This window comes from Phyllostomus hastatus, unplaced genomic scaffold (genome assembly GCF_019186645.2).
Source record: "Phyllostomus hastatus isolate PE091 unplaced genomic scaffold, TTU_PhHast_1.1 phas_scaffold_216, whole genome shotgun sequence".
NCBI classification, from domain to species: domain Eukaryota; kingdom Metazoa; phylum Chordata; class Mammalia; order Chiroptera; family Phyllostomidae; genus Phyllostomus; species Phyllostomus hastatus.
The window spans coordinates 7,696,704-7,719,064 of NW_025334018.1; the positions used below are offsets into that span (position 1 = coordinate 7,696,704).

At 39.9% G+C, this 22,361-nt stretch overlaps 1 protein-coding gene across 8 annotated transcripts in view; it reads right to left on the reverse strand.

Annotated features, from left to right (window-relative positions):
• Positions 1-739: 739 nt before the first annotated feature.
• The window catches only part of RPRD2 (regulation of nuclear pre-mRNA domain containing 2), a 95,091-nt gene continuing 73,469 nt past the window's right edge, over positions 740-22,361 (reverse strand). For 3 of the 8 annotated variants that reach the window (XM_045816427.1, XM_045816423.1, XM_045816425.1), the window contains 4 exons: positions 13,367-13,649; positions 11,924-12,184; positions 10,050-10,250; positions 740-6,249 (listed from right to left, as the gene is read on the reverse strand). In XM_045816427.1, the coding sequence (XP_045672383.1) occupies positions 3,485-6,249; positions 10,050-10,250; positions 11,924-12,184; positions 13,367-13,649 (3,510 nt within the window). In that variant the 3' untranslated portion in view covers positions 740-3,484. The remainder of the gene's footprint in view (positions 6,250-10,049; positions 10,251-11,923; positions 12,185-13,366; positions 13,650-22,361) is intronic. The other 5 variants (XM_045816431.1, XM_045816430.1, XM_045816429.1 and 2 more) reach the window with 3 other exon arrangements.

A 22,361-nucleotide genomic window follows, 5' to 3' on the forward strand; every position in this document is an offset into this window, starting at 1 on the left:
AGGGGCCCTTGGTTAAAGCCCCAAATCTCAAAGAAAAATGTCAAACCTTTAGAACTAGTTATTTTATTAAGTGATATTAATACACATTTCAAAAGGATTTCATTGTTGTTGCCTCTAAAGCATGTACTTGTTTTGTCTTCCACACTGAACATGTGAGAATATCAATCCAACATATCTAATTTTAATCTTAACAGGCACCCCTGCCCATTCAAAAAAGGGGGGGAGGAGGGGAAAAGGGGGAAAAAGCAGTAATTTACAGCGGCTTGAAAAACAGTAACAGCTGAGGCTTAATTCTGCATAAACCAGTAATTTCAGGATAGTGAATATTCTGCAATTAGGAAGTTTAGCATATTCACATTATCTAGATAGGTTCGCTGTACCATGTATATCACAAACACTGTATTCTGGGGATTGGAAAGGATTAAGCCCTACTCTCTGATCATTTTACCCTACCTGGAATCAAACAAAATTCTACTTATTCTCAGCATTTGGGAGGGCAGAGGGAAGCAGGGAGAGCTTTTCATATAAGCTCACAGAAGAGTAAACTATTACAAAATACTTTAGGACTCTATTTTCTGATGCTGTTATCACTGAGCTTTTAAGTGGTACCAGTGTACCCACGACCCCCACCAATTCTCTGTCTGTGATTTTACAGTGAACACCAAGGACCTCAGTTAACAACTTCGTATATTGAGCTTTCACGTGAATCATGTCCTTTCCAAGACACACTATGCTATGCTTTCTTTAAAAAATATCTTGTTTATTTTTTTTTAAACTCAGGTTGAAATACAAAAGTCAGAGCATGGGCACGGAGTTTTAAATCACAGACACAGAAAAGAATAAAACCCCTTTGTTTCATGTTATGAATACCAGAATTGTCTTCTGTTTCACTATATCACATATATACATTGTCGTCTTCATTTACTGCTGTAGACAGATTTCCTTAAAGTTAACAGCTGACAGTCATACAAATCCTCACGTCCATCCTGAAACAAGTGCGAGGATTTTTGTGGCTTAAAAAACAAAACAGCCCACAAAAGATTCAACCCTTAAAAGTCCATCTTTAAAACTGTACAAGGTCTTCCTTTCATGTATTAGCCATTGTACTTTTGAGAACAATTATTCTGCCCCAGCATTCAGGAAGCCACTTTCCTGACACCCTCACATTTTTCTAATAAAACCAAATGGTCAGAGAGCCTTTTCAAGTAAACACTACTTTTAGCTTAAACAAGAGCAGCAGAAAGAATTCACATTCTTTTATTTTAGAACGAAACACATCCCACTTAGTTTCTGTGGAAAAAAAAAAAAAACCCACACAGAAAAAACAAAAACAAAAAACAAAACCAAACTTTCAGTTGAGTCAAATAGAACTCTCCCTCCCCCTCCCCACCCCCTCTCCTACTCATCTTTTCCCTAAACAAATGTCTGAGGACTCAATGTAACTAGACCGTTTCTTTGCTACACTATACACCCCATCCCATATACAAGGTCATGGTATCATGCATTGTCGTGGGGAGAGCTACAGGGCAGAGAGGCTTGAGAGGGTCAAAGAAAGTAAGTTGGTTTAGGAACAGAAATGCATGAGGAAGATGAATGACTTGCTCCATCCTAACCACAGAACACATAGCAAGCCCAAATAAATAACATGACATAAATTACACGGAACTCCCAACCTATGACACACACCTGGTTTAAGCTGCTCTTTATCTGAAAAGCAAGTTTACTTTGAGACAAAGCATCACCTTCTGCCACTACACTGCCCTCTCGCCCACCTTAAATATTTCACTAAGGAAATATTGCAGGAATCCAAAGCAATCCCCATACTTCCTATTGTTAGTTCTATACTAACTTGGAAGAAAACATGAAACTTAGTAGGGTTCTCTAGAACACTCAACATAATATTGTCTTACTCACTTAGCTGGAGATTTCCAGTGTGTGTACCTTAGGGTAAGACACGAAATAAAAAATGTAAAGCAACATTTGCTTTTCAGTGTCACTAGACATCAGATATAAACGAAGTATGGTGATTGTCTTTTTCCTAGTACTAGCTGTAGAAACACAAATTAGAAGCCTTTCAGTTCATGGAGAACTCTTTCATGAGAAATGACTGAGCAGAAATATCTTTATTTCCTATTAGGAGTGGGAGGTGAGGGTAAGGCTTGAGCCTTGACCATGTAAATGGCTGCTACTGGAGAGTGGGGTACATTTGGACTTATCGGGTTCTCCGGTTTCTCTGTAAAGATACGTCTCGTACTGCTCACTTGTCACTGGACACATCTGAAGAGGTGTTAACACAAAGGTACTGCTGAACCTTCTCCTTTGAAAGACCAAGGGGGTGAATACAGGACAAAGGCAAGAAGAAAGGAAAGATAAGCAATTCCTTTTCCCTAGTAGTTAACCTTTGCTGAAGTATACCGACAAGTATCACATTAGGGAGGCACCATGGTAAAAATGTCTACTTCTTACATTAAAAAATACAGGGATAATAATATTCCAGTTGCACCTTTGTAGTAACTGTCAACTGTAGTGCCTTTCTTTCTGGCAGCAGGAGTGAAAGCTGAGAGTCAAGAGAAGCAAGAGCCTGGTGCAAGAGGAGTGCAATCTCAAAGGTGTTTTCCATTCTCTCATTTACGAAGAATGGGCAGGTCACATCGCACTGTTAATAGGTCCTTTCTCTAACTCTCTACATTGAAGTTACTCCTTATTTTAACCTCAAAAGTATATCCAGCCCACTCTCTTTCATTCCAAAAATAAAGACATTTTACAAGGATAGAATGCAGTTTATGTCTTCTTAAAGTCACTGCCTGGTAATACTTTGGAAGAGTCTGATTTTTTTTTTTAAATAAGATTTTTAGGACAAAGGTAAAAAACTCAACTTCAACATGCCTTTAAAAACAAACAAAACACAACAGCCTGACAGGTCCAAGGTCTCCCACATTTCCTCCCTTGCAACATCTCTCGGCCGTCAGCAGGGCAAAGAGCACACAGGGAAGGGAGTCAAGCCGGTCACAGCAGGTTCCTTAGCTGGAGAGAGAAGGGGACAGGAACCCTTCCAGTGACTGACTACTGATAAGCCAACCCCAAAATAACACCCCAACATTGCACGCTATCATCTGTAATGGTGGAAGTTTTATTTCAAATGTAGTAATACTCTTCAATAGATAGGGTAATATAAGATTTGCTTTCCTTCCCATCCCTCAAACTCCCAGCCAAAGGGAAGTGGCTTTGGTTGTGTTTCTTTCCCTGCCCCCTGTCCGACCCGCCCCCTAAAATACAAACAACTTGGGGAAGGTAGGTGAGTGCAGTGGGAAGGAGGACTGGATGGAATAGTGAAATGTAAGCATATGACTTCTTACTTTGGAAGGGAGGCCCTTGGTCATAAAAAAAAAATAAACCAGAGGAGGGAAAACAAAACCAACAATAAACCAAACTCCTACTTCCAATGCTCTCTAGACTGTTTAAAATGCCTTTCTCTTGGTTTCCATCAGTACCTGGGAGGGAAGAATGGGCGTTTTGGTGCAAAGAACGGAGGGCCCCTAACGAAAGGTGGCCTGGGTCTCTTTAAACTGTGGAACGGGTCTCTGCTGAGAAAAGGTTCCCTAGGCCGAAAGTCTGGCCGGGGATTCCGCAAAATCATACCACTCCGGTTGATGGCGTCTCTGTGTGAGGGACCCAAGGGGAGGCCACTGCTGCTGGTGCTGCCTCCCCCACCTCCTCCATGGGCTGGGCCCAGGTGCTCCAGAGAATGAGAGGGCAAGCTCAGGCTCTCATGCACACGGCTAAGGCCAGGGCCGTTGAGGTCCCGTTGGGTGGGGCCCCCATGGTCCCTGGGTCCTGGGAGCACCCCAAAATGATCAGCCAGGGTCCCTTGAAGGAGAGAACTATGGTCCTTGGGAAACACTGCCACTGCCCCTGCTACTCCGTGCTCTGCCAGCGGTGGGGCTGGGAAGGGTACAACCCCAGAGTGGTCAACAGGGGGAGGAGGGGGTGGAGTCGAAAAGGGAACACCACTCCCACCGCTGCTGCTATGTTCCCCAGGGGGTGGAGGGGGTGGGGTGGGGAAAGGAACTCCGCTGTGCTCTCCAGGAGGAGGGGGTGGGGCAGCATGGGCCAAGGCCGCCTCCTTTGTGAAGGGATTCGAAAGATCCACAGAGGGTAGATGAGTGGGTGCATCTCGAGAGAAGATACCACCATGATCCTTGGGAGGGGCGGGCGGGGCAGACGACGGCCCCACGGGCTCTCTCTGGAAGGGTGTCCCATGTTCCAAGGGGGATGGGGGAAGATGATGCTCAAATGTTGAGTTGAAACTGGAACGAAAGCTGCCGACACTTTCCTGAAATTGGGGTGCCCGTTCCTTGTATGGTGCTGCTTTAAAGCCAGTGAGGCCTCCACTGCCCCCACCCCCAAGGGATGCCAACTCAGAGGCACTTGAGGGGCCATTGTCAAAAGAGCTGCCTGCAGTGCTCAGATCAAACCAACCCACCCTTGAAGCCTCACGCCCATGTCCTCTATTTCCCTTCCCAGGAACTCGGACGGACTCTACGGTCTGTATTGGCTCCCCGGACATCCTCCTATTGGATGCATTATGGTAACCCAAGGTTTCTATTGGGGCCCCCTTTTCTTCGGTGCTGTCAGGTAAGTCTAAGCAGGAGGAGGAGACTCGGGTTTCTATGCGGTAGTGCTCTTCTTGTTGCTGCTGGTCAGTGGCGGTCAAACCGGGCTGGGTGAGGTTTGAGAGACTGACACCATCGCTGGAAGTGCCCTTGCCCGGGGCCTGGCCAAAATGCTTATCATCTGAGGACTTTCGTGAGGCGTTTTTAAGCATATTCTTAAACTCAATCGTCGACGTGGTGGAAATGGTGGAGGCTAGGACTTTCTCCACGCCTGATGTGGGTGGATGGCCCGTGGGAGCAGCAAGGGTATTCTGCGGAGAGAAAAGGGAACGATGTGGGACTGGGTGAGGAGAGTCTGGGTACTGCTTCTGTGGCAAACTGAGATGCCCAGTGGTAGGTTGAGACAAGCTATTGTGGTTGGAGTCGGGGGTGAAAAATGAATCATTCTTACTCGGTGATGGTGACCGGTTAGACCCAGGTTCATTCCCTCTTATGTTGAAGGCACCAAATAGCCCAGGGGAAGGTGAGAGAAGGTCACAGTTCTCACTAGAGTCCAGGAGGGCCCTTACAGATGGAGGGAAGGCAGACTTTACTCCAAATTCTTGGACCCTGTGGCTGTAACTGGACAGGATTGGCTGGTACTCGGTGGTATCAGAAAGCTTGCTGGATTTCAGGATAGACTTGGCTGGTTTCTTCTCTAGGTTCATCATGGCAGAGGGTGGAGGCCCTGAATACTCAAAATCTCGGTAATCCTCATCTTCCTGGAAAGAAGTGTCTGGATAGAACTTTTCCTGTGAAGAGTCCATCAGAGAAGATGGTCTCTCCATTCCATCTGACGGCTGCTTATAGGGTGATTCACTGCCCAGGCCAAAGGGCCGATATGTAGATACAGAATTGGAGAGCTCCCGGGGGTAGCTTTCCTCTCTCGCAGGGGGCGGTGATCTTGTACTGCTGGGTGTTGAAGAACCAGGGCTAATGATCTTAGAAAGCAGGGACACGGTATCTACACTGCTGGACGTGGGCTTGTCCATCATCTCATCTTGGGTGGGCGTCCCACTGCGTTCATCCCTTACAGGGGTTCCATCAATGTTGTCGACTGAAGTGCTAGTAGGGCCACGCTGGAAGTCTGAGGGATGGCTTTCTGCTGGGGCACTGGACCCCAAACTGCTCAGGATTGGGATGTTTAAGTTTAAGCCACTGAAACCAGGATTACCTTTTAAGAAGTTATGGATCTTCATTTCCAGGCTTGGGGAGGTGGACTCGGACTCCAGCTTCGGCTTGGAGATCTCTGAAGATTGGCACATGGCAACTTCAGTAGGTGGGGCAGCAGAGCTAGCATTGTGGGTGCCTGTGAACCCCAGAGAGTTGGATGGTAGCTTGAAAGTAGTGCTTGGGAGCCCTGGGCTTTGCCCAATTGAGGCCTTGCTGGTTGAAGTTGAAGAGACTTCGGATGTTGATGAATTAGGAGAATAGTTGAAGCTTTTGGGAATAAAGGGTTGGGTATTGGAGGGCAGATTTCTTCCTTTTATGCTAGAGACTGTGGTGGTGTTGGCAGGGGAAGTTGAAGTGCTCTGGGATGCAGCTTCACTGGCTGGAACTGGGTTCCCAGTAACACTCTGAAGTAAAGATGACAGGCCTGTAGAAACAAAGATTAGAGGAGTTGAAAAGAACAACTTCCTACCTTACAATAAAAACAATTTAGGCTAATCAGATATTCTCATTCATTCAAGTGGGAACCAGATAGACATTAAAATATGAAACCAAAGGGAATACAGACCAAACAAGCAATTGCTAAATGTCGCAGAAAACACTGGACTTAATTTGTCAATATAAAGACAGGGAGGGAAATCACTGAAATGTTTCTAGTACAGTCCTGAAACAAGTCCAACATGGCACAACAAAAGGCAACAGGAAGGGGGAGATTTTAGTGTCAGAATCATTTATAGTTTAAACAAGACAAAGCAGGAAAATAAAAGAAGCAAAGCTATTCTTAAGATAACATATTAAGCCAGTTATTTCTTAGTATTTATTTGTGGAACTGTTCCCCTAAATAGGTGTTCTGCCCTTCCTTTGCAACCTCTACAATTGTTTCTAATAAGTTAATGTACTTACGGTATTCTCAAGAGGGGGATAACATGCAAAATACAGATAATTTTTTTGAACAGGGAGAATTTTTAAAGAAGCATCTCTTGCTGTACTGGTGTTACCGTCGGGGGAAACAATGTTCTAAGCTATCATTTCTTTTTTTAATCTCTAAAAAGTATTTATTTATTTATTTATTTTGAGAGAGGGAAAGGAGGGAGCAAGAGAGAGGGAGAAACATCAGTGTGTTGTTGCTTCTTGAGGGCTCCCTACCGGGGACCTGGCCTGCAACCCACACTTGAGCCCTAGATTGGGAATCGAACCAGTGACCCTTTGGTTTGTAGGCTGGCACTCAATGCACTGAGCCACACCAGCCAGGGTAAGTTACCATTTTTCAGTTGTAAAACGTAGCAATAATAAACATGTAAACATACACCATAAAGACTTACAAAGCTAGACCATCAAAGGTTTTGATTCTTTCACAAAACAACGCACAATCCCCACCTTATAGCTGGGAAAATTCAAGGATTACTGATCTACCAAGCTGACGCTGAGAAGATTCAACCCTACACAATGATAGACAATTCCTCTCAGAAACTCAAAATATTTTGGGGCAAAGGCTGAAATCCACCAAAGCAAACTGCTCCTGTAGAAAGGTTTTTTAGAAAAACATAATAAAAAGGTAACAGAAGGTCCTATACATTCAATCATATTTTGGAAAATTTACGTACTTTCTGGCCATACATGAAAACTTGTGTACACTCCACCTCAACTTAAATCTTTTAGTTATACACTAAAAATGCTCTTTCATAATGACATGGTGAAAAAAAAAAAGATTTCAGTTAATACATATACTCCAATTAATGTTTTTTGAAAATTTGAATCCATATTTGCTAAGAGATTTAAGGCCTGAAAATTTTTAAGGCTCTATCAATGTAACACTTTGAACTGCCATCTGCTTCTAAACAATGGTACATAATTTCTATTGTTATCCAATATTCAGTAGTATCCACAGAATTGAAATATTCTTTATTTCAATTATCCTCCTGAAAAAAAAAACCCCATGTTTCACTTCCAAAAAGTTCCCTAGCTATATAATTTTCTTGCTTCTAATAGTATGATTTAATTTTTAGTAGTCATTGTTCTTACCAAAACCAGAAGTCCTCAAAGCACTGGAATGTGATACATGATAATGCCAAATGACTTTAGAAAGGTATTTCAGTGTATCTTTCAGATACTGTGAGATAAATTCCTCAAAAGACCATCTTGTTAAAAAAGATGCTACTCAGATTTCTGGCAATAGGTGAAACAGTCTTGTGCTACAAACTATTACTTTTATTCAATCTTTACAAGCCATACACTACAACTCTTTGTCCACTGAAGTCATTCTTTGTGTTGAAATCTTCCAGAAAAAAAAAAAAAAAAGAAAATTTTCCAATATGGGCTGTGAATGACACAATCACAACAAAGTTCTACAAGATTTCCTTTATAGTCCTTGAAGAAACACATCTATTTAAGTTGCTGGGCACAGTTCTCTTAAAAGTCAAGGAGAATTCTACTTCCCATAATGAAATGAAAGGTGATGAACTACCCCCCGTTATTCCACAAAAGTTGTTTTCTGGGGTTCCCACTTCTCAGTTTGTCAGAACACACCTAGTTCTGCTCAAATTTTACCTAATGAGGAAGTTCCCATGATATTCTTGTAACAATTTGCTGGGGGGGGGGGGAGCTGCTGCTTCTTTAAGGCATGTTAAATCTATATATAAAAAGCTAAAACAAGTGAGTTTAACTTTTTATTCTAATTATACGACTAGAAGGGAGAATCATAAACACGCCAATCTTTCAAACTGATTATCCCTGAAATTAGTAGTGTAAGATGTGCTGTAGTATTATCATTAATCCTTTATTGCTTGTGCCAATACATGGGGGCTATGAATGATCACTTAATAGTATTTAGTTCTTTTCTCTTTTAAAAAAGATTTTATTTATTTTTAGACAGAGAAGAAAGGAGGGAGAAAGAGGAGGAAAGAAACATCAATGTGTGGTTGCCTCTCACACGCCCTCTACAGGGGACCTGGTCCGCAACCCAGGCATGTGCCTTGACTGGGAATCTAACTGGCGACCCTTTGGTTTGCAGGCTGGCACTCAATCCACTGACCTACACAAGCCCAGGACTATTTGGTTTTACTTAACAAAATTCTCCTATATCTTAAGACAAAGTCTGCTATGATATAATACTTGGCTGATTCACTTACAGAACAGTTTAGGAAATAACATTAATAGATACAAGTACTGCTTGCTCTCCACGTAAAGCAGGGTTTCTCAGCCTCAGCACTACTGACTTTTGGGGCTGGATAATTCTATATTGTTGGGGCTGCCCTGTGCACTGGAGAATGTTCCATAGCTACCCTGACTCCTACACATCAGACACAGTAGCATCCCTACCCTTGCCCGAGTTATGAGACAAAAATGTCTAGACCTTGCCAATTGTATTGCCTCTTGGCCTTTTGGCTAAGATCAAGTGTAGACCTTGCTAAACGTCCCCTGGAAGCTAGCTGGTTGGGAACTACTGATACAAAGTAAAACACTATACAGATACTGTTCTGGTTTTTGCAATTCATCGCATAGTTATACTGAGATGCTTTAAAGAGGTTGTGTTGGTATCTGGAGGATGGGAGAACAGAGAGTAGGTAAGTTTTATGAAAACTTGATGTAAGCAGCAAATAGTTTTAGGCACAAAGCAGATAATTAACAAAGCTGAAGAGAGGTTCAAATAAGGTAGAGGTTATATGTAGGCAAAACCAAAAAATATTTACTGTATATCTATAAATAGAAGCTTCTATAAACCATTAGGATATATATGAGATAATCATATTTTCATAAGATATTTGATAGATTGACCTTACTCTTTTTAGCTTCAGTTAACATTAATATATGTAAAACTCAATATATACTAATCCATACTAAGAGCTGGGATAAATGCAGCCCCTAAGGGTGCCATGGTGTATGTAGGTGAAAGAGTACTGGACTCCAGTCAAGAAATCTGGCTTTTAGTCTTGGCTCATCACGAAATAGGTAGTACTGTGACCTATTCAGATGCAAGTCGCATCACCTCACTGAGCCTTAATTTCCTCGCTTGAAAAGGAGGGGATTAGACTACATGATATATAAAGTCCCTTTCATCTTTGACACTTTATAATTCTACAAATGCCAGCTCAGAGATGATAAATAATAAAGAGAATAATGAATTAACTGTATTATATATTTCCTGGCTTTGGGTTGCTCAGAAATGGAACCAGGACTAAGCCAGAGACAAACATTCATAGTTCAAATCCCTCTGGCAGGTCAGTTTACCTTGCAGCGCAGGGGCTGACTGTGTCTGGGTTTTGGAAAGAGCAGACAGAATGCTCTCTGGGGTGATCTCCACCTTCGAGAGGATATTTGCCAAAGGGTTGTGAGATGTTGTCGTGGCAGGTGCAGGTGTTTTCAGGCCACTGGAGAGGTTGCCAGGACTTGTAGGAGTTCCTGGAGAAGGTCTTGATGCAGGACTGACCCCTGGTGGCAGAAAGATTAACTCAAGAAAATGCAATTCGAAATGACCTTTACATCCATGGTACTTTTCACTTAAACCACAAAGTTTGGTATGTTTAACAGGAATTCTTCTGTGACTGATTCACAAATGGTCCATATCATGGCCTGCACACACACACACACACACACACACACACATCTGAAAATCAGATGAAGATTTGTTCCCATCTAGCTGGATCGCCCCTAAAATAAACAAGTATTAAGTTGTTTTTCACACATATTCCATTAGTTTTGAGAGCTGCAATAGAAAGGAACTAGGGAACCTATTTATTTTTTCTCTACAGAATGAAACCTATGCCTTCGAGTCCTGTGGGCACTCAGTACATGTTGCTGGGTGATTCTGATTAGAGCCACTGCAATTGTGTAACTCAGCCACAGTGTGATTTTATGTGATTAGTAAGATTCTGCTTTTGAGCTGGTCAATAAAATAAGGTTATGTAAGCAACCGCTGTTACACTTTTATGTTTTCAAACACTAGTTAATTTTTAACAGGGAAAAAGTATAAAAAAGTAAGAAAAAGTAATTTCTGATTTTTTAATGATCAAAATATGATCACTAGCTTATTTTTCACAAAGAAAACTTATAAGTGAAAGGTATTTTAACCATATCTTTAATCAAAGGATGAAAATTAAACAAATGACTTTTTAAGAATGAATTTGACAAAGGTTAAAACAAAAATAGTTTTGGAGAAGCTGAGGTACAACAGGGACTTTCATATAGTACTTGGAACATAAATAGTACATTTCTGGAGATCATTTTAGTTACAACATGAAAAGGCTTAAAAAACCTAAATGCTGTTTATCTGAGAATCTACCTTTTAGAAATAACATATGTAAGTATTTATAAAGAAGTAAAATAATTACTATTTTTTCCAAAATAATCAGGATTGGGTAGGCCATACGTCTATATAGTTGAAGATGAGTAATGAGTACGTGGAGATGCTCTACTTTTGTATTTTCATTAAAATTTCCATTTTAAAAAAAGCTCTATACACTTATCAGACCTTACAGGAAGGGCTGTGCAAAAAATTTTATCATCAAGGTTGTCCCTTATGGTGTTCTTTTTTAAGATTTAAAAAAATTTATTGATTTTTAAGGAGTGGAAGAGGGAGGAAAGTGAGAGACAAAGAGACATCGATTTGTCGTTCCACTTATTTATGCATTCATTCGTTGATTCTTGTTGACTCGGGTAGCTCTGACTGACATCTTGGTGTATGGGGACGATGCTCTAACCAACAGAGCTACCAGCCCTCAGCTTACAGTGTTATTTTAAACAGTGAAAAACTGGAAACATACTGGCTGTCTAATAATAAAAAGGCTTAGATAAAAAATCAAATCCTATATAGCTAAAATTTTCAATAGCTGGCTTTAAAACATTATATGCAATATGTTTCAATTATTGAAAGAAAAAATTATGACAAATATTTAATCTCCCAAAACATTTGGGTGTAAGATTACACACAAGTGGTTTCCTTCCTCTGTATTTATTTTCTGATTTTTCTATAATGACAAAGTGCTGGTTTTATTTTTAATTAAAATACTTTTAATTTTAAAAAATCAATAAAAATCCCTACAGACAGATGGTTCAGTTATAAAAATGAAAGCCTGCCTTTTATCCTCTTTACAGAGCTTACTTACCAGTATTTTTCATGACTGATGTCAGGCTGCTAAGGATGGAACTGATCTTTGCCAAATCCACATTAGCCAGGTTTGGCAAAGCCAATGCTGGAGAAGGGGGCAGAAGAGAAGTATTCACAGGCTTTGGAAGAGGGGGTGTTGCTGTCATGGTCACAGGCACTGGGGTACATGAAGAGGCCTTTGATACACTTTCTGTTGGCTTTGTCGGTACAGAGGTGGATACAGCTGACTTCTCCACAGGTTTTTCCTTCCTGTCCTCTACTATTTCAACAACAACAACAAAAAACAAATATTACTGCACCTTACTACTTTCCAGACTCTGCTTCCACTATGAAACAGTATGTCCCAATTATTTCCTGATTGGGGAGTAAAAAGCACTATGCTTTAAAGAAAATTATTCACTTCATTTTTTTAAAGCCCCATTCTTTATAATTTGATTCTTTCTGACTTTAACACCTATTTAAAATGAATCTCCCAAATTAATTTTTCATCTTATGATTTCTTCGCATCGTCTTAGTATCTGTGCACTGAATTTGTACATTTCTAGAAGCATGTTGTTATTGGGCACACATCTGTGTTCTGTCTTTCCGTAATGATACTTATGTCATAAATTGCCCTTTTTCATTAACCTGAGAGCTTTCTAAAGAGTAGGAACACTGTACATATTTCATCGTATTTATGTGTGTGTGACTTTCTGAAATTGACCTACTGGGGGGTACAATTAAGCACTAATTTGAAACTGCAATTTTAACTCTTGATGCCTTTTAACAGCTAGAACACTATGGACCATACAGCTAGTACATTACATTCCACACAAGTCAAACGCTCTAATAGTTCTAAAAGTTGGGATGTCCAAGGAACAATTCAGGAACAATTCACCAATCCAGGTTAGTTTTGAAAGTGTGGTTAACAAACTGTGGCTTTGGAATCTTGAAGGTCAAAAGTAACAGAGAATAAGGAATTCCAGTATAAGTGAGTGCTCCTCCTTCTAGAGCAGTGCTGGTCAACAGAAACAGAATTCAAGCCCAATGTACAAGTTTGAATATTCTAGTAGCCACATTAAAAAAAAGGTAAAATTAATAACATTTATTTATTTCAATATATTGAGATATTTCACTCAATTTTTTAGTTTTAAGTTTCTAGAATACAGTGTGTTCCTTTTATACTTAAGAGTACATCTCAAGTTGGACAAGCCACATTTCAAACGCTCAACAGTCACCTGTAGCTAGTGGCCACCATACTGAACAACACAGATGTTGAGCAATGATTCTTAATCCATGTGGCTTACTGAATCCTGAACCACTGCTCTAGAGACAGTTAATGCTATCTTGGTGTTCTATTTTGTAAGGATGGAACTATCTTTTAATACCTGTCTGGGACAAGTTCATTGGTGGGAAGCAAAACATAAAGAACAAGTTGCCTACTAGTCACACAAAGACATACCAATGATTTTTGACCCATCATCTTCCACATCTGAGAGCTCCATGTCTTCCACATCGCGATTATCAGTTGCAGGCTCAGGTGTGGCAGATTTCTCACTCTCCATGGCTGGCGACTGGGATTCCTCACCTCCCATTCCCTGAAAAGGAGACTCAGAACCAGTTGGAGAGGGCGCATCCATACTTGGGGAAGGGACTGGTGATTCTTCTGGATCAGGAAGGGTTGACTTCAATTGATCTAGCTTTTTCTTTAAATTGTTGACTCGATTAGCAAAAGTTTTGTATGCCTAAAAGAAAAAAATAATAGTTTACTGCTTTGAGAAAAGAACCGAGAAGCTATCATTTTGACTTTGATCAGATTTCTTAATTATTAACTATATCACAGATATGCAACAAAAAAATATCATCTGTCAAGCATGAAGTAGTTTCCAATCTCTCCTCTTTGTATTCCCCAAGTGAGTATTACCATCCACATAGGTGCCTGTATCAGACACCTAGAGGTTATCTGTAATTCATTTTCCCTTGCTCTCTTCCATCCATACAATCAATCGATGTTTATCAAGAGTCTAAATGTGCTGACCACTCTCCCAGGTACTAGAAATATAATGACTATGAATACAGACAAAAAAACAAATCCATAAATCAAGCACAGCCTAAGAGGTAAAATATTGATTTTTTCCCTTCTTCTTCTTTTTTTTACAGATTTTATTTATTTATTTTTTTAGAGAGGGAAGGGAGGGAGAAAGAGAGAGAGAGAGAGAAACATCAATGTGCGGTTGCTGGGGGCTGTGGCCTGCAACCCAGGCATGTACCCTGACTGGGAATCGAACCTACAACACTTTGGTTCGCAGCCTGCGCTCAATCCACTGAGCTACGCCATCCAGGGCTTAAAATATTATTGATTTAAAAAAAATAAACTTTTATTCCTGGCTGGCATAGCTCAGTGGATTGAGCGCGGGCTGCGAACCAAAGCATGGCAGGTTCGATTCCCAGTCAGGGCACACGTCTGGTTGCAGGCCCGGTCCTCACTGGGGGCCATGTGACAGGCAACCACACACTGATGTTTCTCTTCTTCTCTTTCTCCTTCCATTCCCCCCTCTCTAAAAATAAATAAAAACAAAAACTTCTGGTCAAAATGAAGGTGTAGATATGTTTCACTTCCTTGCATAACCAAAAGAAGGATAACAACCAATTTAAAAACAGCCCTGGCTAGTGTAGCTCAGTGGATTGAGTGCAGATTGAGTGCAGGCCTGCTAAACCAATGGGTTTGCTGGTTCAGTTCCCAGTCAGGGCACATGCCTGTGTTGCGAGCTAGGTCCCCAGTAGGGGGTGTGTGAGAAGCAACCATGCATTGATGTTTCCCTCTCTCCTTCCTTTCCCCTTTCTCTAAAAAGAAATAAAATCTTACAAAACAAAACAAAACATCCACAACGCCCAGAACTGTACGAAAATCAAACCCAGACAACCAAGGAATTAAAGAAACATTCACCCAGACTGGTAGGAGATGTGGAGATGGAAAGCCAGGATGATGAGGACACGTGACTGGTGAGGACACGTTAACAGGGCTGTAAGCTGGTGGACTGGGGGAGTAAGGCGGCAGATGGAGGACCCGGATATCCCACATTCGCATGCAGATAAGCCAGGAGGAACAACTGGAGAATTAGACAGACCATGGAAACCAGGGTTCCAGTGCAGAAAACAAAAGCCTGAAAACCTCTGGCTATAAAAACTTGTGGGGGTTGTGGTGGCAGGAGAAACTCCCAGTCTCACAGGAGAGTCCTTTGGAGGGTCACACCGGGTCCTAGAGGGTACACAAACCCACCCACCTGAGAATCAGAACCTGAAAGGGCAAATCCACTTGTGGGAAGTCAGGGAAGTGACTGAAAGTGGGGTAAGAGCCGAGTAAGCGGCACTGTTCTCTCTCTGACCCTTCCCATGCCCCACAGTGCCACAACCCAGCCAAGTGGGTTGCCTTTGATGGCAAATACCTAAGGATCCACCCATTACAATGTAACAGGTGTGCCATGACAAAGAAATACGGCCCAAATGAAAGAAAAGATCAAAACTCCAGAAGAACTAAGGAGACAGGTGACAAGTAGATAGCCAACCTATCAGACGCAGAGTTCAAAACACTGGTAATCAGAATGCCCACAGAAATGGCTGAGTATGGTTGCAAAATAGAGGAAGAAGTGCAGCCTATGTAAAGTAAAATAAAAAAAAAAAATACAGGGAACCAACGATGAAGGGAAGGAAACCAGGACTCAAATAAAAAATCTGGAACAGAAGGAAGGAATAACATTCAACCGGAGCAGATAAAGAAACCAGAATTCAAAAAAATGAATGTCCTAGAGGCTGAGGAACCTCTAGGACAACTTTAAACGTTCCAACATCTGAATCATAGGGGTGTCAGAAGGAGAAGAAGAGCAAGAAATGGAAAACTTATTGGAATAGTGAAGGAAAACTTCTCCAGTCTGGTGAAGGAAATAGACATGCAAGTCCATGAAGCTCAGAGACTCCCAAAGTTGGATCCAAGGGGAAACACACCAAGGCACATCGTATTTCTTTATTACCCAAGAATAAAGATAAGGAGAGAATCATAAAAACAACAAGAGAAAAGTAGCAAGTTACCTAACAAAGGAGTTCCCATAAAGCTATCAGCTGATTTCTCAAAAGAAATCTTGCAGGCAAGGAGCTGGAAAGAAGTATTCAAAGTGATGAAAGGCAAGGACCTACATCCAAGATTACTCTATCCAGCAAAGTGATCATTTAGAATGGAAGGGCAGATAAAATGCTTCCCAGATAAGGTCAAGTTAAAGGAGTTCATTGTTACCAAGCCCTTATTATATGAAATGTTCAAGGGACTTATCTAAGAAAAAGAAGATTAAAAATATGAACAGTAAAATGACAACAAACTCACAACAGTCAACTACTGGACCTAATAAAAACAAAAACAAAACCACACTAAGCAAACAACTAGAACAGGAACAGAATCACAGAAATGGAGATCACATGGAGTATCATCAGTGGGGAGGGGTAAAAGGTAAGGGAATAAGAAGCATAAATGGTAGCTGGCAGGCACAAAATAGACAGGGGGAGATGAAGAATGATATAGGAAATGGAGAAGACAAAGAACTTGGATGACCCATGGACATGAACCAAAGGGGGAGGGGAATGCTGATGGGAGGGGGAGTGCAGGGCAGAAAAAAAATTGTACAACTCTAACATCATAATCAGTAAAATATACTTAAAAAAATAAAATAAATAAATAAAATTCCTAAAACAAAACAAAGAAAGAGAAAAAGGAAAGGAAAGGAAAGGAAAGAGAAAAGAAAAGAAAAGAAAAGAAAAGAAAAGAAAAGAAAAGGAAAGAAAAGGAAAAGAAAAGAAAACCAAAATAGGGTGAGAAAAAGGGTCTACATGGGTGAAAGGCATTGCACAGGACACTGAAGCCAAGCAAAAGAAAAAGCCCAGAGAGGTGACTGGGGTGAGATGGCAGTGTTGGTAAACTGGCTACACACAAGGAGATGGGTTAAATAAATGATTATGTTAAAGATAAGGGAAACAAGGTTTTTACACTGTTAGAAAAAGCAATTACAAATGTGGGAAGAAAGAAACCTTGTGGTGTTGGATTGGGATTAGAGATAACTGTGTGAATTTACGGTTTGCAATATATATAGACAGATACAGAAATAAATACAGAGGTCAGTGTGTATGTATGTAGGTTAATTACATATATACACAGACAGGGGTGGGCAAAAGTAGGTTAAATCACCAGGCATCATTATCTAAAAGACAAATCATTACAAGTAAGGCGATAAAGTAACAACAATACTAATAAGACAAATAATACAAACAAATAACACAAAAATAAATAAATAAATAAATAAATAAATAATAGTACAAGAATAAACTGTTTCACGTACTCACATACGTAAACTAACTTTTGCCCACCCCATCTATTTCCTAACTCTGCACACCAATAATAGTCTGGCAGCAGTGCTATCCCAATAGTAAGTACCTACTACTCAAATCTTTATTTTTAAACATGACTTTTCACGAAAAGAAACCAGGCTCTGTGGAGAAATGACTGATTCCAGGGTGAGGCAAGACAGTGCAAGATGAGCCTTAACACCCTGGTCCAAAAAAATAAAGAAATGCTAAAAAAATGACAGCTCTGGTTGGTGTGTGGTTCAGTTGGTTGGAGGGTTGTCCTGTAGCTGAAAGCTTGTAGATTTGGTTCCCAGTCAGGGCACGTGCCTGGGTGGCAGGCAAGTTCCCTGATCCAGGTACATAGGTGTTTCTCCCCTTCCTCTGTCTCTCAAAGCAATGAAACAATATCCTTGAGTGAGGATTAAAAGAAAAAAAAAAAAGCAAGGATGCATCAAAAGAACAGTTAAAACAGCTTTAAAGGAGCTCCTACTGGCCAAATTTGGGACAATTTGAGCATCAAAATAAGTACTGGTAGTAAATAATTAAAACAATAAATAGCCCTGGCTGGCATAGCTCAGTGGATTGAGCCTGGGCTGCAAACTAAAGTGTCGCAGGTTCGATTCCCAGTCAGGGCACATGCCTGGGTTGCAGGCCACAGCCCCCAGCAACCACACATTGATGTTTCTCTCTCTCTCTTTCTCCCTCCCCTCCCTCTCTAAAAAAAAAAAAATAAACAAAATCTTAAAAAAAAATAAATAGAACTCTGAATCCATACTGATAAAAATAGATGAATAAATTGAAAGTTTGATGGGGAACAACATAGTCACATAGTTTCAAAATATCTCCCCACAAAATGCTTATTAATTACTATACTACCTTCCCAGGGTTGTGGTAATAAAGTACCACTAACTGAGTATTAATTGGGCATAAAATATCAGACATTTATTGTCTCAAAACTCTGGAGGCTAGAAATCCAAAATCAAGAGGTCAGCAGGACCATGAGACTGGGCAGAATCCTTCCTTGCCTTTCCCTAGCTCCTGGTGGTGGCCATTTACCCTCGGCGTTCCTTGGCTTGCAGCTGCATCACTACAATATTTGTCTCAGCTGTCACATGATGTTCTCCCTGTGAGTCTGTATCCTAATTTCCCTCTTTTTATTAGAACACCAGTTATACTTGAATAAGGCTTACTCTGATGACATCTTAATCTGATTACATCTGCAAAAACCCTATTTCCAAGTAAGGGCATATTCACATGTACTAGGGGTTAGGGTGTCAACAAATTTTTTGGGGAGAGGTAAAATTCAACCCACAGCAATTACCAAGAAAAACTTTTCAAAGGACAAGCCTAAAAGATACCACATTAATAAAAGATATCAAAGGGAATACTATAGGTAGTAAAACGAATCAAACTTGTATGCTATTTGAAATGATAAAATGAGAAGCATACAGATTGCTTCTGTGATATTCCTACTAGAGATGAATAATCTCAATCTGATCATAAAGAAACATCACATAAATCCAAATTGTGGACACTGTACAAAATATCTGACTTATAATCTTTAAACACATGTAGGTCATGAAAGTCAAAGACAAGACTGAGGGACCATTCTAGATCAAAGGAAACTAAAGAGAAAGGCAATGAACGCAAATCGTGATTCTGGTGGGATAGGATCATTTGCTTTAAAAACTGCTCAATTTGAATAGGGTCTGAGGATTATATAGTAATAGTGTGTCAATGTATCAATTAATTTACTGATTAAAGCTATATGTTATGCTTATGGAGAAGAATATAATTGGGAGGAAATACACCTGACGAAATTTCAGAGATGAAGTGTTAGGAACTTATTTTCAAATGATTCAGGAAAACAAAGGTCTTTATAATGTACTTAAGATATTTCTTTAAGTTTGAGATTGTTAAAAAGACAACAACAACAAAAAAGAACAAAGACGAAGAAAATACATCAAAAGAATTTGACTAGAAAATTGAGTTCTTTCTAAAAAAGAATCAAATGGCAATTTTAGACCTGAAAATTAACCCATCAAAATTAATAGATAGGCTTAACAGTAGCTAAGATTTAGAAGAAGAAATAATGAATTAGAAGACATTAATAGAAAATATCTAAAAGGAAGCAGAGATAAAGTGGCTGAAAAATACAGAAAGAAAATAAAAAAGAAATTTGGAGAGAGGTCAGGGGGAAAAAAAGGGATGTAAAAAAAAAAGAAATTTGGAACATAGCAATGAGATCATGCATGCACGTGTTGTCTGTGTGTATTCATAGAGTTCTAGGAGGAAAGAAGAATGGAACAGAAGCAATTCATGAAGACGTTACAGCCAAGAATTTCCTAAAATTTATGAAAACCATTAAGCCATTTTTTAGGGTTGAATTGTGTTTCCCCAAAATCATATGCTGAAGTCCTAACCCTAAAGCCTCAAGATGTGGCCTTATTTGGAGAACAGAGTTTTTAAAGAAGTAATCAAACTGAAATGAGGTCATTAGGATGTGTCCTAATCCAACATGACTGATATGCTTATACAATGGGAAAATCTAGACACAGGGACATGCACAGAGAAAAGATAATGTGAAGAGATACTGGGAGAAAACAGCCACCTACCAGTCAAAGAGAACCAGGAATAGAACCCACTCTCACAGCCCAAGAAAGAATCAACCCTCCTGACACCTTGATTTTAGACTTCTAGTGTCCAGAAGTATGAGACAATAAACTATTAAGTCATCCAGTTTGAGGCACTTTGTTATAGTAGCCCTAATAAACTAATATACCATCAATTTAAATAGTTCTCCCAACTCCAACCATACAAATATGAAGATCACGCCTACCACACCTAGGCTCATCATTGTATAACTACTGAACACTACAGACAAAGAGAAAATAACTTATCTCCCTGCCTGTAATACTCTTTTATTTTCCATTCTGCTATCTTGATTCTGAAATGCAAACCTGATCATACTACTAGCAAATTAAAATCCTTTTTTGGCACTTAACCTTGTACTGCCCTACTAAATAAATCAGGACTCCCTAAACTAGCAAAATTTCTGCTTCTGTCTCATTCTCTTGAGTGTTGCCAAAGTCAGAGAATGACATTGGCATTGATATACTTTGTCTTCCAAGAGGAACAGACACTTTCTATTAAAGAGTTAACTCCAGTTATAACTACAAGAATTACGGCGTCTTTCAGCCACAAACCATACTAATTTAATTCCAGTCAAAGTCAGTGCTCTCCCAAAAAGTTAGTCATTCAAAAAATATCCTTTTTATGAAGATGTATTGCTGCAGAGCATTTTATTACATAATTTTCATAACAATGCCAGAAAGCAGAATGTTAACCCTTTTATTTTACAGATAAGGAAACTGACAGCTTAAGTTTCAGTTAACTAATAATTAGTGGGTGTCAGAATTTTCTGAAAAGCTCTTATGTCTGAAGCACAAAAAAAACAAAGATTTTTGTTCATTTGGGAGAGTACTTTTTTTTCTGTAGGAAATACAGAAAATTGACAAAAAAGTATAAAATACTGGGGGGAGAACAATTTCATCAGTTCCCAAAAGTGATAGGTTTGCTAAAATTTATAACAATTTTTTCTCTTTTTTAAAATCCTCACCTGACAATATGTTGATTTGGAGGGAGGGGGAGGAGAGCAAGAGAGAGAGAAACAGAAACACGAACTACCTGTCTCCTTCAGGTGCCCCAACCGGGAACTGAACCTGCAACCATTTGGTGTATGGGACGATGCTCCAACCAGTGAGCCACCCAGCCAGGGCAATTTCCTATGGTCTGTTCTTTAAAAATCACATATAGTGGAGTAGAAAAAAATTAATATAACCACTACTCATAATTTTTTTGAAATGTTATTTTCTAATATTCAGTTTCTAATCTCATTATAGACGAAAGTTTTGTGCTATTTCCCCCCTTTCCTCACCAAGGATATGTTTATTGAGCTGAGAGAGAGGAACAGGGAAAGAGAGAGAGAAACATGGATGTGAGAAAGAAACATTGATTGGTTACCTCCCACAGGCACCCAGACTAGGGATCGAAGGTGCAACCTAGGTATGTGCTGTGACTGGGGATCAAACCCACTGCATTTTAGTGCACAGGTCGCTGCACTAACCAATTGAGCCACTGGCCAGGGCAAAAGTCACATGCTTTTTCTTTATACTATGAATACGTGGATTTAACACTTTATACTTTGTTCTTTACATCAATATTTTAAATATTTCATCATAAAATTAACCCATATCATTAAAATTTATTATAAACTTTAAAAAATGAAAACCCTACAATTACCTACTACTGCTTTCAGAACTTTGCTCCTGACTACCTCTCCAGTTTTACTTATCACCTCCTCATACAGACCCAGTTATCAGAAATTGCTCTCAGGTCTACCAGTTTTGCCACACTCTCTTATGTTCCCACGATTTTGAAAATGTTCATCGGAGATTAAGAGCTTCATTTATTTAATTGCTGCAATTGCAGAGTTCAGCTCCTCTGGGAAAAATTTTCTCTTATCTTCCACTCCCACTGCCAAATTAGACACAGTACCAATTCAATCCGTTCTCACGGTACCCAATGGTTATGTCTACTATGGCATTTATCTCACAGAACTGCAGTTATGTATTTCATTGTACTTTCTTCATCAGGTCAAGAGTTCTATGAGAGCAGGGTTTCTTTTCTCTGTATCACACAATGCGTGGCACAGAGTAAGTGCTCAGTAAATGCTTGCTTAATAATGCTTGCCATTTTTTGAATACCTCCAAAGCAGACTAAATGACTTTAAATGACTCTATAAATAAGGGGCTCGGAAGTATAGGTCACCATCAAAAAATTATAAATTTTGGGGGGTCAAAATGATGCAATGACCATTCCCATTCACGGTTTCTCCCTCCTGAGACTCCTATAAAATGGAAAGTAAAGGAATACAAAGGTATAAACCAACAACAAGAAATATACTTGAGAAAAAGGTTTCTAAGATTTTTAGACAACAGAACATGAGTGGAAGAGTGAGCAGTGATGAGGCAGGGTGGAAGAAAATGAGGTCAGGAGTACATAGAAAG